The sequence below is a fragment of the Mesoplodon bidens genome, assembly GCF_964165515.1.
Source record: "Mesoplodon bidens genome assembly, chromosome: 10".
Classification (NCBI taxonomy): domain Eukaryota; kingdom Metazoa; phylum Chordata; class Mammalia; order Artiodactyla; family Ziphiidae; genus Mesoplodon; species Mesoplodon bidens.
Genome location: NC_138172.1, coordinates 79,798,115 through 79,814,914, shown reverse-complemented (window position 1 = coordinate 79,814,914; position 16,800 = coordinate 79,798,115). Strand labels below are relative to the sequence as shown.

Below are 16,800 nucleotides of genomic sequence, written 5' to 3'. Positions count from 1 at the left end.
GGCAAAAAGGCTTCTTCGTTCATATTTAAAACAATAGCATTCTAGGTTATGGAAGAACTCTCCTTTGAATTCAAAAGCTCTTCCACAAAGTTTAAAAGGTCTCCAATAATACCTCTTCTTAGAAGACTGAATGAGAATATGTAAAGTTTAGTTCTTACAGAAGAAACACAAGGGAAAAGGTAAATTGGAAAAAAAAAAACAAAACTTCTGGGAGTTTGTTTCCACGTCTGCATCTACCCCACTGACTAACCTTAACCTTTCTGTGAGTCAGCTTACCCACACATAAAGCCGTGGAACTTCACTGTACTTTAAGAGATGTCTATCGGATTAATACAATGTGCTCTCAGGCTTGGTGCCATGCCTTGACTCCTGTGAACTCTCTATAAAGGATTATTATTTATCCTGTAGATCATGTTGCACTGAATAACAATGAGTTAAACCAGATTTATCTGAACGCTAAAATAAACAATAATAAAAATGACAATTGCAGAGTTTTTTTGTTGCTGTTATGTGGGGAATACTTGTCTAAGTACCTAAATCTTCTATTGTTATCTTCTTTCCTATTACTGCCAAGATTAGTAAATCAGATGATAGTTTATGCATCAATGTCTAAGCCTTATATTAAGTCGAATTTAATCTTCATTATCATGATTAGTTGGGAAAGTCACCTGTAACTACCTTAACAGTATAGACAAAAATGACACAGCGTAATCAAACAAACCTGAATTTCAAAGAATTGCTAACCTTCCATCATTAACTTGCGGAGCTAAAAAGTCATACCTTCAACTAAGGAAGTGAGGAGGGTAACATTGGCTGCTTTCCGTCTTCCGGCTGGCAAGTTCAGGCCAAGCCTATCCAGCTTCTCCCTCAGGCAGCGACCCCCATTCTTGGATTTTGCTCTGTCCGAAAACCAACAAAAGCTAGGTTTTGAAAGTTGACATTCGGAGTAAAATGACGAGAAGACTTGACCACATGGGGTATTCAACATGGGACAGAAAACGTAAGGGCTGAGGGTTGGGGAGCATGGTGCCAGTACAGTTAGAAGACCGCAGTGCCAGAAAACACCTTTTTCTTACCTTCTCAAAATGCCTCCCAAGAGTGAAGCATTGAGGCATTCAGGTGGTGAGAGGCGTCTCTTCACCTCAGCAATGGTCACCTTGTATTTGGAAGTAGAACTGAGAAGGGACAAACGACCGGGGACAGAGCAAAACAAGTCTGTGGGGTTGACCACGCAGGTGCCACCTTTGGAGGGAAAAGTATATTATATATTAGTGACTGTATGAGCAGATAACAACATGAAACACATGCGATAAACTTACTATCACAACACTACATAGGATTTGGAAACACATGGCACAATTTTCCTTATACATCTATCACCTGGATCATCTCAGAAAGCTGCTCTGAAGATGTCCTTTCAAATAACACTCAAGGTTTTCCTTTCAAATATCACACAGAAAATATTTGTGAGGGTATAAAAATTAAACTATTTTAGCCAAAATTAGCATCCTGTGGAGTGTTGGGTGGCCCACCAAAGTTAATTTTGACATCATCCACATCGAGAAACACTTCAATTAGGTAAATACCCACAAAGGGTAGGTATTATATATCCATGGCTCTGTGTGTGTATGTTTTTGTATGTGCACGCATATACACAATAGATAGATTTTTTTTAATCCATGACTTAACTATATAGACAAAACTTATGAAGCTCATTTCTAAAATGTTTGAGAAGTGCCATCTCTCTCCCCTCGTCCAACTAACAACTATAGGCACCAGAGTCATTCAATCCTCAGGTACCACTAAAAATCATGTGCCCATTGCCAGAAACTCTCAACCCATGTGAGTGGATAATTGGTCAAATTTCTCTACATATGTCAGCTTTCAGGATCAGCACACACAATCAAACACAGCACCAGACTTAGAACATAGTAACAGTAACACATTAAATGTTAATGGCCAATAATATTACTGTATTTGTTATTATCTTTATTACTAGTAGAGAACAAAGCAAAGTTAACTGCTGTTAGCAAAATCACTAAAGCTGGGGCTTCCCTGGTGGCGTAGTGGTTGAGAGTCCGCCTGCTGATACAGGGGACACGGGTTCGTGCCCCGGTCCAGGAAGATCCCACATGCTGCAGAGCAGCTGGGTCCGGGAGCCATGGCCGCTGAGCCTGCGCGTCCGGAGCCTGTGCTCCGCAACGGGAGAGGCCACAACAGTGAGAGGCCCGCGTACCGCAAAAACAAAACAAAACCAAACAAAACAATCACTAAAGCTATTTCGCCCTGCTGGGGCTCCTGGAGCAGAAGCCTTCCGTCTCCAAGGTCCAGAAAGCCCCCTGGAGCTTTTCTCTCCTCCAGGAATAACAGAGAACATCCCCTAACCTCAGGCAGCTGGAGTAGACTCGAGGACCCAAAGCGATCATCAGTGGGGAGGGTTTCCTACCGCCAGATCCTCCCTTAAAGCAAATAATCCTGAGCCAGTGTCCACGCTGCTAATGCAGTGGCTGTACAGCCTCAGGATCCAAGGCTCCTCCCTGTGCACTGAACAATCTGAGGGCAGAGCTTTGGAAGCTCAGTGGCAAGTTCAAATTCAAAGGTTGCTTTTCTGAGCATACATTGTATTTCTTCAGTTATGGGTAATCTTAAGACCCATCTCCAGAAAATGGTCAAGTTCCATGAGGGAAATGAAAAAAAAAGTAGGTGGAGGGAGAAAAATGGGCAGGAGAGTGTTGTCCAATATTTTTACTCAAAGGGTAGTTCTCAGCTGGCAGCATTGGCATCTCCTTGGCAGCTTGTTAGAAATGCAGAATCTCAGGCCCAACCGCAGACCTTCTGAGTCAGAATCTGCATTTGAACGAGTCCCTCAGGTGACTCATGTGCTCATTATGTTTTTTTTTTTTTTTTTTTTTTTTTTTACTTTTTATTTTATATTGGAGTATAGCCGATTAACAATGTTGCTCATTATGTTTTGAGAAGCACTGGTCTAGGACTCACCACCTGCCTTCCCTTCCTTGACTAAGCAGCTCAGATGGAATGTCATGTCGATCAGCTCTGTGGCATTCAGATTCAGGTGTGTTTTCTAGGCACAGGGGCTAAGGAATCTGAGAGGATGTTTAAAAGGGCAAAGGGGCCCTGGACCTGGGTACAGAGAACAGGCTAACTTTGCCCCACTCTTAAAGTGTTTCTACCCCTGTGCTTTCTGGAATTCCTCCTGCTGTCCTACAGTTATCCAAGATTCCCCTGAAAGTGCTAGGACCCGGGTCTTTCTCCCTAAGCATTCCGAGGCTGGAGATCACCCTGAATGCCCCCTACTCCAAAACATGAGACCGGATATTGAGAACATCCAAGCAGCCAGCTCTCTACAGGCTGGAAGACGAGTCCTGTATACTTGGCTAAATTCCCAATGCTAGTGTCTGGAAACCTGCCCTCAGTTTGAAGCCTGAAAGGTCATAGTCTCAATGATCGAAATGAAATCTTCTTCTTGGCAGTTAAACTTGTGGCCAACATAGTGAAAAAACGTACAGATGCCTGCCTCAGGAGCTGGAAAACCAAATTCAACTGTGCTTCCCCACCGCACATTCTCACAGAGAATTTTTAAACAAATAATAATAATAATAATAATTTCTGCAGATTTCTGGTCTAGAAACTACCACTATACTTTCACTGATACTCTCACTTTTTACCTCTAGATGCAAAATGTATTTTAAAAGTAAACTCAAGTGACCTGTCAAAAGTTGAGATGAACAGGAAAGTAAGCTAGATATCAGTGAATCTGGGTTTTATTGTCATGTTGTAAGAATCATGACCCCGTTAGCTTTAGGACTTAGGCAATAGTAAGGTCATCTGAAGCAAAAATATTAAGAAAATAAGGGAGTTCCCTGGTGGTCCAGTGGTTAGGACTCCGAGCTTCCACTGCTGGGGGCCCGGCTTCAACTCCTGGTCAGGGAACTAAGTTCCTACAAGCTGCATGCACAGCCAAAAAAAAAAAAGAAAAGAAAAAGAAAGTAAATAAATAATAATGTTTTTACTCAAAATTCACACATTTTCTCCTGAAAATGGGCTTTCAACCATGGTCACTATGAATCATCAGCAAATTTATATTCTTACATAAATCTTCCTCTCTTGCATGCTAGCCAGTACACACACAGTGGAGAACACAAGAATCTCACCCAACCGGTCTCAAGTTTATTATGAACGTACGTGTTGTTTTCCAGGAAAGGAAAGGGCACAATTTTAGAACTTTCCTATCTTTGTTAATCTGCGGTAGGTTAAAAATCAAATTTAGGGAGTTGCAGAAGATTATAATTTTTGTAAAAGAAGGAGTTATATTGGGCTTTCTCCAACTGGGAAACTGCCCCCTTTGGGCAAAGTGAACCCCCTGAAAGCCAGCTGCTCTCAGGGAAGTCACTGAGTCTGCCAGCTAGCCAAGAGAGAACTCTCTGGGCCCTGGGTCTTCTCTCCTGCATCCAGGTTAGCCTTCTGGCTTATGCTCAAATAAGTATTTATTAGGTAAGTCACACAGGCTGCATATTAAGAATATGCTTTATGCACACACAAATTGCCTGGAGGATTTATTTTGTATTCAGGATTAGCCATCAACTCCAGAGTCTTTTATTTTTTATGTCACAGCATCTTTAAAGGGAATTTCTGTTACTTTGATACTTGGCATTGCTGCAGCCTTGGGGAGCTCTCTTGTCCTGGTTAAAGATTTGGCAACTTGTAGAGCTTACAGCAGCATGTGGGGAACCTGATATCTTTCCTCCCAGTGGTTTATTTTTTAAGGAGAAAGAAAAGAGTAATAGGTCAACATAACCAGAGTTTTGCATTTGGAATGAAGGTGGGACATCTCTAAGGGGCTCCAGACTACAGACGGCAACGATGAGATTTCAAAGAAGGAAAGTCACGAAGGGTCAACTACGTCAAGCCATTTAGAGTGTTCCTCCCCAGTGTCACTAGCTGAAGTTCCTCTTGGTGTCTGTGTCGAATGTCAGCTCTTATTAAAATTACGCAATATTCATTCTAGACCCAGCACTCCAATTAGGGGTGTCTCTGGTGCCATAGCTAGGGTCCTCATGCCGAACTTCTCTAGAGTACATCCCTTCTCCATTCATAGTGCACAGACACAATACTTCCATGGGATTTACTAATTTAAAAATCGACATTTGGAGATAGAGCTTCCTACTTCCAGTGATGCTGCAAACTCAGATGGGTAGCTATAGTAACAGCATAAGAAATCATCTACTCAAGGTCACTTGTTAGGACGTGGCTATCATAAAAGGGATAACTTTGCCAAAACTACAGTGAAAAGTCAACCAAAGCCTGTGTGGGGAACAAAACCAGCACAAAACAGAGATGCAGATCTTCCAGCGGCCAGACTTTGTCAGATCCCGTGGGGCCAAAAAAGCACGGGGATGGGGCTGCACCCGCCTTGGCGTGCTGGGGACGATGTGGGGGAGGGAAAGAGGTAAAAGGTTGGCCAACAAGTGACCCATACGACCTTAGGCGAGGAATTCTGGGCCTCAGTCTGCCCATCTCAAAAATGGGGATGCTCACACCTGCTCCAGTTATTTCCCTTATTTATTGTGAGGAGGTACAACGGAAAACGGACGCACGCGTGCTCGTTCACCCGAGTTAAGGCCACTCAACCTTACCATTGTGTTGAGCAACTGCCGCGGCGCTGGATGCAAGCTGCAGAGCGCGACAAGACCCGCCCACTTTTTACGCAGCTACGGAATCGGAAAGCCAGGCGCCAATGCCTGGGTCCGCTTTTCCTCTTCTTCTTCCAGGCAATTAGGGCAGAGGAAAGAGTCCGGGCCCTCTCCCAGGAACTGCGGCCCCCCTGGAACCCCTAAAGCTGCCTCTAAGCTACTCTTTCCCTCTGGGTGCCTTCCCGCCTCGGAGCAGAGCTGAGGACGGCTAGAGGCCCCGCGCGCTCCGCAGGTGCTATCAATACTTCCCGGCGGGCTTCCGGGCGCGGGCCCGTGCGCGCAGCCTCTCCAAAGCCGCAGCGCCGCCCCACTCGCCGCCGCCTCGGCGTCGACATCATTAGACCAAATCTGGAGAGCAAAATAAATGTTCTGTTCGCCTTACAGCCAAACAGATGTTTACAATTCAAATGAAAGAAATACAAATGGCAGGGATTTTTTTTATCTCCCTTCTTCATCTCCAGTGATCGCTCGTTTTTTTCTGACACATTAAAAAATGTGTAAGTGATTACAGGAGTTTCCTGTCCGTTTGTTCTGCGGCTGCATTTCTGTGAGGTGCGCGTGTAAACGGGGTGGGGTAGGAGCATTCTCGGCTGCTTTCTCTCTAGCCTCTCGCCCTTCTCAGCCCCAATTACCCGCCCCCCAGCCCCACGTAATCCCCTCCCTCCACGCAAAGCAGATGTTAATTGTAATCAAACAGTAAAGGGATAAGGGGCCTAACTGCAATCAAATAGGCCTCGGATGCCGTATCCGCAGCTAGTTGCACTGTCTGGGGGAAGGATATGTCGTTACAGGTATTACTGGGTTACCAAGTCTGAATGCGCTTATCCAGGTCGAGATTCCACGCAGAACAAAAGAAAGGGAGGTCTGCACGGAGAGACCTACTGGTTTAAGGTAGTGGTGGGTGTGTAACGTGTGTGCAGAGCCTGCTTTGGCTTTTGGTGATGTTCAAAGCAATAAAGAAATTAGAGAGACACCAGTAGGCTATGGAAAAGTAGCTCCCCTCCCCCTAAAATAGATTTCCAACAAACCATGCCTCTAGATCCTTTGGTACATGAATTTTATACTTCATATAAAGGAGACTGAATTCTGCATCTGCAGCATCTGTGTTTGGGGACTAAGACAGCAAACGAAGCCCCAGGTGTATTTCTGACAATATTTTCACAGTGGATGAGCCACAGAGATGAGTTTTGGTGATCTGAGTAAAGAGAGATTCCAGGGGTTCTGACAAAAGAAGAGGAACAGGGCTTCTCACCCCCCCACACACACACCCCTTTAATCTTACTCCTTCCAGGAGCTGCTGAAAGACTCAAAGTCTCTCTTTAACTCCAATTCCAAAGCCCAGGGCCCTCGCGAAACCCGAAAAAACAAAGGAAATCTCATCCTTCTGCTCAAGCCGCCTGTGGACAGCCGTGAAGGTTGCAGACGGGAAGAGTGGTCGGGTCCATCCACCCGGCTAATGGCAGACTGGGCGACTGATGGTAAGCCCCCTTTCACGGAAGCTTTTTTTTTTTTTTTTGAAATTAAATCAGATCTGACAGTGTTTGCAGCGCAGCGTAAATGCCTCCGCTGGCGTGCCAGTCACCTCTAAGCGATCTGACGCGCTCCAGCTCTCTTAAAACGTGCAGAGTTCAGATCACATTAATTCCCCCAAAATGTTTTGATTCAAAGTAGTTTGTATTTTGTGTAGCCACGGGCAATCCAGTAAGCGCTCCTTCCTGCCCGTGGCCGGGTCCGCTCCCTCTCCGCGTGGCCCAGAGGCTATGGCGGTATTTAAGCTTCTGAAATTAGCCTGGGGCTGCAAGGCAGAGTGATCACAAAGCGAAACAAGGGCGCTTCCCCTCTTCACTTTTTTCTTTTTTTTCTTCCTTTTTTTTTTTTTTTTTGAGTTTGCCATCCCGATTTCACAAAAAAAGACCAGGGCCAAAATGTCACTTTCCACCCAAATATGAAAAAGCTGGGTCTTCTCATCTCATCTCCATCCTCTTCTGAAAGCCATGGGCCAACTGAACCCCTACCCCTGCATTTCCAATCTGGATCCTCTCATTATTAGTTTCATCATCATCATCGTCGTCATCAACATTGTTCTCCTACTATTAAATTCTCAGAGCGAGAAATGAAAGGGATGAGCATCTGAAAAAGGGGAAGGGGCCATAAGGGAGCCTCAGAAGATTCAAGGGGAAAAGAAGAGTGGGTTTTCCTTTCTTTTTCTTCTTCTTCTCCTTTTTTTTTTTTAATGATTAAAAACACAGACGACTCCTGTAAATAGAAGCCTCATTTCTTCAAGAGATGCCTTTTGAAACCCAGTATCTGAATATTCAACGAAGGCAAAGCTCCACTCTGTACGTACAACATTAATATGATCTCTGCAGAATTTGCTACTCAGAAATATTAACATATCAAAGCCAGTGCCGGAGGCAAGAGAAGCTATCGATACGCGAGCACAGGGTAAAGTAAAGATTATTGGTTCTGATGGTTGGAGTGGCGGAGCTGCGGGCAAAATCGCGCACGCCATTAACCGAGAGTGAGCGCTCGGGGAGCTGCACCTCCGACGCGGCAGCAAATATTTTATCTAGGTGGTAATTACCTCGCCGCTGCCCCTCTTCCGCGTTCTTTGGCTATAGGGCTTCATTATAGGCAAGAACAGTGTAACTGCCACTTACCAGAGTGAGTCAGGGAAATGGTATTTTGTTCTTTGCAAACAGAAGTGGCCAAATTTAAAGAACTGAGACACACACCTCCCCCCCGACAAGCACACATACCACACTGCAAACAGGACAGCCTCTCCCTGGTGAATTCGTGTAGGGCATTTAGGGCACTGTCTTTTTTTTCTAAAAGAGCATCCAGGGGTCTTGAGAAGTGAAATCTATTTTTTTCCTCCCACAGTAAATTCTGGAAATCATTAGAAATGTAAGTGCATCCGAGGGCTCAGCAGGAGAGGAAAAAATGGCAAAAAGTTTTGCTTTTCAAGAAATCATGTTTCATATGGCGAGTCACCTGTAAAGCATGGATTAGAAGAGAAACAGACTTTTCCATCTGAGCTATTGCACAATATGGCGACAGAGCAGAGCGCTTGAGTTAAAGCCCTCCCGATTTTTGATGAACAAAGGTGACTCGAGCTGTTGATGTTAGAATCCTGTGTGCTACCAGTGACAATAGAGAGAAGGGACTTCCTTAGCGTTTCTTCAAAAACGGGGAGTCCTGAGATGACGGAGCTGGGCAGGCGGCAGGACAAACATCACCTTTTAATGCAAGACTTCCTTGCTATCCATTTGCAAATTGTCATGAACATTGATCCTTTCAGAGTAAACAGACACACAGAGACACACACCCCGGTCTCTGAGGCTCAACTAAATTAATTGGCCTTTCTCTAAGACATGTGGAAATGGAAAAAACTCAGCATCTAAATTCTGAATTCCTTTGCATGGAGGGGGGAAGGATTAGGCTTTAGTCAAACAATACAGACGTAAACCCCAAGTTACCTCCCCTCTCTCCTTGGAGCCACGCTGTTCTTCTAAAAGATCAATGTTTGGTTTAAAATAAATTCGGCTCCTAGTTTTAGGTGAATGACACCGAATTCTACAAGAACAATCAAACATCACCTAAGGAAGACCATTTCCATGGCCCTGAGAGGATAGGAATGTAGTTTCCATCTTGTAGTGACGGGAGAGCTTTGTCCTTTCTTGGGCGGGTGGTGAGGGCTATCCCCTAAATCTCTTTCTGAAAATTCAACTGATTGCACAGCCTCCTCCCTTCCAGCTCTCCGCCTCGGCCTCAAATAATTCTCACCCCCTGCCAGCTATTGTACGATCGGATGTAATTGCCAAGCATTTGAGAAGGTGATGTTGGAGCAAGTGCGGAACTGAACGCAAAAACGCAGTAGCGCAAGCCGGGCTCTGGGAGGAGGCAGCTCCGGGCTCTAATTAGTGGCGCTGTCCTTCAGCACCACCGACATCTCCGTGCGCCCTGAGTGCTTGGCCTCACCTTTAGTGTGAACACCCCAACGGACCCGGATCAGCACGTCACCTGGTCCCTCTTTCATTGTGTATTTTAATCCCTCTCTCCAATAATATGTATATTTTATTTCAATTTTCACTAGTCTGGGCCTATTTCATGTCATTTCAAAATGACTGAGTATTGGCCTGGCTGACAAGCTTAATACGGCCCATTTTAAAAAATCTCTGTGGAGCAACACTGGCAGTTTAAAAAATAATAATTTTCAAATCGCCATAGGGTGAAGCAACAGATTTAAATAGCCATTTTCCATGTAATGGAAGTTCCAAGTATCCACTCTGACAATAGTCAGTTTCCCAAAGGAAAACTCTGTTTTCTTCCCACCTCAATTTAAATGGAGTTTCACATTGGACACTGGGTTGTAAAACCTGCAGTTTAAACATGAAATAATCCATTGCTTCCTATAGATGCATATTTTTCTTTGGAAAAGCACTGGAGTCTTTTAACAAGCTTTGAAAGGGATAGAGAGGGACTGAAGGACAATTATTTGGTGCCATCAGAAGTGACTCAGTTTTTAGTGGTTCGGTTACTAGAGACAACTGCGGCCCTGGAGCTGGAATTAGTCCTAGTGAATAGGCCACATCTTATTAATTCGTATGAAGTTGGGATAACAGCTGGTCCGCCTTGCCTTGTGTGCTCCTCGGGTTACTCAGCTTGCTAGGAAAATAAGCTTCAGAGGCTCTGGGTACAGTGAAGTGGGGAAGCCAGCAAAATTGGCACTGCCTTGAGGCCCTTAAAATGTCATAGTTCAAAACCTTTTGTCAGAATGGAATATTTGAGATGCAGCCCCCATCAGTGTCTGAGCCAAAATCAACAGCTCTCCACCCTTGCCTTCCCCCCACCTTCCAATTCCATGGGTAACTCTGGATTCAGATGTTTCCCTCAACAGATGGGAACAAGAGAGCTTTATCCGGTACAGTTAACACCACCTCCTCCTCTCACCCTCCCTTAAAGAAAGAAATGTTCTGGACACTTAGAAAAACGAGGGCAGCTACAATATTGGTGTTTCATTAGCCTTCCCTGAAGCCCAATGAATTTAACCTTTCAAAGCCTCAAGCTAACACCATTACCTCAAACACCCAGGCTGTGGCTGGCACATTTAGGGCTAAAAGAGACCAGAAATTCTGCTCGAGGATGTGGTGATGGGGAAAGGGAGTGTGAGAAGGATTTTTCCCCCCCTTTTTTTTTTTTTTTTTTTTTTTTGCCTCTAACTTTGGTTCTGTCACTGCTCCATTGAGGAGCAGCAAATCTCTTCTATCACAGCCTTTTGGACACAGGCTGGTTCAAGCCTCAGTGGAGGAAGGGAAGCTTTCTAATGTGGGTATGCCTGTGTGGGACAAGAGTGATTGACCAAGAGTCATTGTTTCCTTTATCATCAGATGGGGATCTGATGTTTAAAAGCATCGCTGGACTTTCAAGACAAAGTGACAGATGGGAGAAGAATGTTTAGTTGTAATAAGTTGTTACTTACCTCTTCTTATCACTCCACCTTGGCCATTGAGAACGAGACCGCACTGGGCTTCCACAGAGCCCTTAATAAAAGAAAAAGAAAGAAAGTCACTCATATAGATACTACTAGACACGTTAGTTAAGTCTTTCAACCTGTCCCACCCCGAACCCCGTCTCCCCATAACCCCATGGTAGACATTTAAATGCAACCATTGAGCTGAAGCAAGTTTGGCAGCACACACAATTTTAAGGGGGAAAAGTGCCAGAAAAACCACAATCTAAAAGTTGTATAAATTTTAAGGTATGCATTTTACGGCACCATACAATATTACACTTCAAAGCACAGGAGTGCCTTTTATCTTGGCATAAGAGAATGAGAAACCCTTTGAGTCCCCATCAAGGCACATAGCATATATATAGACAGTTTCCACGGCACTTTCTGCGTGGAGCAAATTACACCAGAAGTGTCAAGTCTGGCACTGTGGGTTTCTTGGGAGCTCATAGGAGCTATTTCAAGCGCAGGATTCAAGATATCTTATGAGGGTTCTGTTTTACCCCAGATGCAGGAGCATCCTATCATGCTACCCAAAGTGTGTCTTATGGAGGAAACACCTTCAGTGTCACTCACTGGAGACCTTCAGCCTCCTAATGGATTGAGGGATCATTTGAGCTGGGAAGGAGGAAAAGGTCTGCTGATTTTTGATTAAGAAAAATAAAAATTTCTCTCTCTCTGTCTTCTTTCTTTTTTTCTGAGTCGAAATGTGTTAAAGGCTCATTTTCCTTTACAAACAAACGAGGTATTGGACTTGAAAGAGGCCTTGAAGGGTGTTAACCTACCCAACAGCCCGTGAAGAGTTAAGTAAATGCGGAGAGAGTCGGTGCATAATAAAAACCCACTTTACAAAACAACCTTTACAGCCCTGGCTCCCTTTCGCTTCTCCATTTTCACCATATTGAGGCAGGCCTGTAAGACCCCCCTTTTCAACCTACTCACGAGTTCTTTCTTATTTTAACTGTTCTGCCTTAAAGTGATTATCAAATCAATATGAAAAAAAAAAGTTGGAGACTGAGCATAAATTAAAGCGGTGATGGGAAAAGGTGTGACAGTTTCCTTTGTTGGCCATAGCAAATCTTTTTAGGGGACTCAAAGATGGAACTGAAGCCACAAGACTGTTTGCATCTGTTAGGCAGACTTAGACCGCCCTCCAAACCATTGGACTTTCACTTAAAATTCTGTGCAGGGAAAAGTATATTTACATTTGTTGCATTTGAAATGAGGCATATGCTGATGAATGTTTTAAAAAGGAAGGAATAAAAGGAGAGAGACGGGTTTCTCCCACACACCCCCTCCCCATTTCTCTTTTTAAAAGTAGCTATGACTTTTTTTCTTTTTCTTTTTCATTCTGACAACTAAGTCCAGGGGGAGTGGAAGAAAATAACTTGCCAGACTTACAACTTGCCTCTATAGCTATATCAAAAATGTATATACACACTTCTGTAGACATAGATACATAAATATATCATATACCATTCTCCTCTATTTCTTCTAGTGTCTTGGAGTGTTTCTCTCATGATGAATTTTCCCTCGGTATGAGCAAAAAATGGCAAAAAGGAGGTTAAGAATGTTAAAAGACATAGGATGAAAGTAAAGTGTTCAAAATATCTGAAATGGGAAAGGTAGAGGCCAGAAGTTCTCCAAGGAAGTGAATCACTTTCCCTCCCAGTCTCTGGCGCACCGTTAAGATGTTTATTTCCTTAGAGGAAATGAATCTTTGTCTCTTCACTTAACAAACTTTTCCCCCTCATAAGTAAAACATGTTGTTTGGTCGGATGACATTGCATAAATGACCAGTTGAATGGCACTAAGTCGAAAATTGGATAAACTATGGTGCTCTTTTGCACGGGATTCGCTCTTTGTCTCGTGCTTGCAAATGTTCTAATCCCCTCTTTTGAAAAATGCCCGGCTTTGTGCCTAGCACAGGAAAAAAATTTGTACAGATACAAAAAAATCAGCGGCAGACGTGGCTATTAAAAGGAGTAAATAGGTTTTAGTTGAGCTAAGCATTGAATGGCAGATTTTTTTCCTCTTGAGACATAAGGAGATCCTTGTGAAAAATGTAAAAATGCCCCGAGCGTATAAAATTATTTTGTGAATGTAAATGTAGAAAGCAAGGTTTATGGAGCCAAATCTTTTTTCTCGTGCACCGATTTTGTGGCTTGGGCTCTTTGTTGGGACTGTAAGGGCTTTCACTTTAATTTTTAAATAATCCCTTGCTCAGAGGTAAGTGAGGGGGAAAGATTTTCTGTGCGCAACGAGGGATCTCTTATGTCTCCGACTCGTGCTCTTCCAGTGTCTCTCCTTTCATTTTGGGGACCTTGGAGAAAGTGGCCACCTTCGTGTGAACTCGCAGGCAGAGCTGTACTTTCAGCCAAAAGAATGCACAAATTCGTGTCTCCTGGATTCTGTTTGGGACATGTGTGGACTTATTTGTTTGAAATGTGGCTGTGACAGTATGTCTGCATAATCATATATTCTATTGTTGGCAAACAATGTGCAAAAATACATTAAGAGAGAAAGTAGGAGAGATCATTTGATTGAGTCATGGCCTTCACCATATCTGAATTCCTTCTTCCTTCCTCTCTTTCTCCCTTTATTACTTTCTCCCTAGCTCCCTCCCTCCCTTTTCTCCTTTCTTCTTCCCTTCCTATTCATTTTCTCTCCCCGTCTCTCTTCCCTTGTTTCCTTTCCTTCTTTCTAAGGAGTTGCATCTTTTCTCAAAATTAATGGCTTGGAGAGTAAAAACAAAGTTGTGAATCGTTCAGCCAGGTGACGGGATTGGGTGCTGCTCAGGCGGCGAGCATCAGGCGCAAGCCCACACCCCGGTCAAGTGCATTGTGCACAGCCTTTCATTGGGGTAAATTTTTGAGGCTTACATTTGCGATTCTTTACTGTCCACAACAATCTAGGATATTTGGTGGAATTTTCGCTGGCGCTCAGGGTCCCCCAAATGTTCTGAGAACAAACCAGCCCCCCAATTCATAGTAAGCGCCCCACAAGCTCAGTCTAGGACAAATGCCTGGAACACGAGGGTAGACGCAGCAAAGCGCCGAGACTGAGGGTGCGATTGGTCATCAACTCATCGGGTCTTACTCTGAGTCCAGTTGGCTCAACCCCAGGCTACGTGATCTCCCCCACCCCATGCCTCAGGGACAGAAACGTGGATTCACAAAAGACCTCAGTGCAGACCGCCGGAAAGTGGGGGGGGCCCGCAGCTAGCTGGACTCCCGAGCGTCCAGGTGAAATGCCTGCTCCAATGAGAGGGACAGAGTGGCACACGCCTCCTTTAATTGTTTTGATAACTTTCCCTAAGTGGTGTGTGTGCGTGTGTGTGTGTGTGTGTGTGTGTGAGAGAGAGAGAGAGAGAGAGAGAGAGAGAGAGAGAGAGAGAGAGAGAGAGGTGGTGGCGCGGGGAGACGGCTTACAGTCAGATTATTAACGGCGCGGGAGGGGGAGGAGAGGAGGGGAGGGCGCCAATTCGCCGCATGCTTATTTACCTGCAAGTCGTCGGCTCCCGCGGCGGCCAGCCCCAGGCTGGGCCCTGGCAGGAGTCTTTGATCTGGGTGCATTCCATACTGAGAGCCATGGCTCATGAGGGACAGGTCGTGGCGGCGGTAGGCATCGAGGCAGCCCAGCTCCCGCCTCTGCTCGTCCAGGCAGGACGACTTGAGCGCCCGCGCATTGTGCAGGTTAATAAAGTCGGTGGGCTCCCCGTGGTGGATCTGCTGGTAGTACTGTTGCGAGTGGTGGAGCGAGTTCAGAGAGTAGGCGTCGGGGGTGACGGCCGGGTGGCTGTGCTGGAACTCGTAATGGAAGGACTGGTGGTGGAGCGGGGTGTACTGGTGGTTAGTGGAGAAGTAGGGGGACGCAAACTCGGTGCCGGTGGTGGAGTAAGTTAGAGGGGAGGAGGAGGAATAGGCGACAGTGGAATTGGCTACGGACTCCAGACAGCCAAGCTGCATCAAACGGTAGCTGTTTGATCCGTCGTGACGTATCTGGAAGGAAGAGGGGGAAAAGGGAGAGCAGAAAAACTTGAGGTTTGTCATTTTGCAACCGAGGCGCGGCTCTCCCGGAGCCGGGAGCTTTCTCTGAGGGGCGCGAGCGCGCAGGGCTCGTGCCGAGCCGCAGCCGGGCTGCGCGCCTTCGCCAGGGAGCCTGTGCGAGCGGGCGGACTGGGGGTGGGCGGCCTCGTCCTCACAGTCGAGAGCTCGGAAAAAAATCCCCCACCCTATATAGGTGCGGGTGACACACACACACATACACACACGCGCGCGCGCACACACACACACACGCACACACAGCCCCTGCCCAACTTGCGCAGGGAGCCGGCCCCGGGAGCCAGGTTTGCCACTGACTCCGGGGCTGCGGGCAGCAGACCGAGAGCGTCCACGGGCGCAGCGCCTCGCCACTCCAACCCGCTGCCAACGACAAGATGCCGCGGCTGTCCACGCTGGGATATTCTGCCAGAGCTGCTCAAAATCTTTATCGATATATTAAAAAAAAAAATCCAGTCTGTGCAAATCGCCCAACGTGCTCATTTTCTTAACCATTTGGGGCAGGGAATCCGACCCCCCCCCCTTTCTGCTTTAGTCTCCTAGAATAAGCCCATTCCAAAAGGGGTGCGTGTTCCCCACCCCCTGTCCACCTACCGCCCCCCACCCCATCAGTCTCTTTGCCTTCCTGAGTATCTTTTTCCCAGCTCTATCTCTCTCTCCTCACCCCTCCTCCCTTTCTTTATCATTAGGATTATGTTTTTCCCCCTAATTATGCCAAATGTTTCTTAACGTGGCAGAGAGTTGCCCTTCCTGGCGACAGATGTCATAACGAACTTTCTCCCTTTTCCTTCCTTAACTTCCCCCCAAAAGCCAGATTATAATTAAACGTAACGGTCCGATATAAATTAGAGACAGGCGAAGCTGCCACCGCCGCCGCCACGCCGCCGCCGCCACACACACGCGCGCTCAAAAAAAAAAAAAAAGTAATAATACCTCGGCATCGTGGACTAGTCCCGGAAAGGTAGTTGACATGTTGGGTTTCTCCGAAAGCTTACGATGCAATTTCCCCCTCCAAAAAAAGAATCGGGAAAAAAATCCAAACTTCTTGTATTTTCCAATTTTTTTTAAGGAAAAAAAATGTTCTATAGATAGAGATCTAAATTGTAATGGCTTTGCCCGGATCAGATAGCTCCTTGCCTCGTACCCACTTAAAAACCTGTAGGAACAAAATTTTCCCTCTGCACAAAAGCAGCTCCCTGGAACAGATTTTGTACTTGCTGAGTATTTCTTTGGCTGATGTCGTAGGTCCCTTGGTAATATAGAAGTTTTGAAAATTAAGCATCAGCACTGAGAACTGGGAGGACAATAGGCAGAAGAGATTTATCCCAGGAGACAAGGAATAAATATTGTATCTTCGCCTAATAAGGAACTGGAGGTTCTTTCAACATTTTTATCCATTTTTTCCAACCTTTATCATGCTTTTCTATACCGACTGAGGGGGGGACTCATCTCTGCAGAGAGCATTTGTATACATTTTATTGTGAAGATAGAGATCTAGCCCCGATGTGTATATATT

The 16,800-nt window shown here is 45.4% G+C and overlaps 1 protein-coding gene across 2 annotated transcripts in view; it reads right to left on the bottom strand.

Annotated features, from left to right (window-relative positions):
• The window catches only part of TFAP2D (transcription factor AP-2 delta), a gene marked incomplete at its 5' end in the record, with an annotated part of 54,952 nt that extends 38,540 nt beyond the window's left edge, over positions 1–16,412 (bottom strand). Inside the window, 5 exons of one of the 2 annotated variants that reach the window (XM_081246443.1) lie at positions 781–899; positions 1,077–1,242; positions 11,194–11,254; positions 14,727–15,224; positions 16,218–16,412. In XM_081246443.1, the coding sequence (XP_081102569.1) occupies positions 781–899; positions 1,077–1,242; positions 11,194–11,254; positions 14,727–15,224; positions 16,218–16,256 (883 nt within the window). Of the gene's footprint in view, positions 1–780; positions 900–1,076; positions 1,243–11,193; positions 11,255–14,726; positions 15,276–16,217 lie in introns of those variants that run through there. The other variant, XM_081246442.1, reaches the window with a different exon arrangement.
• Between the last annotated feature and the right edge of the window lie 388 nt (positions 16,413–16,800).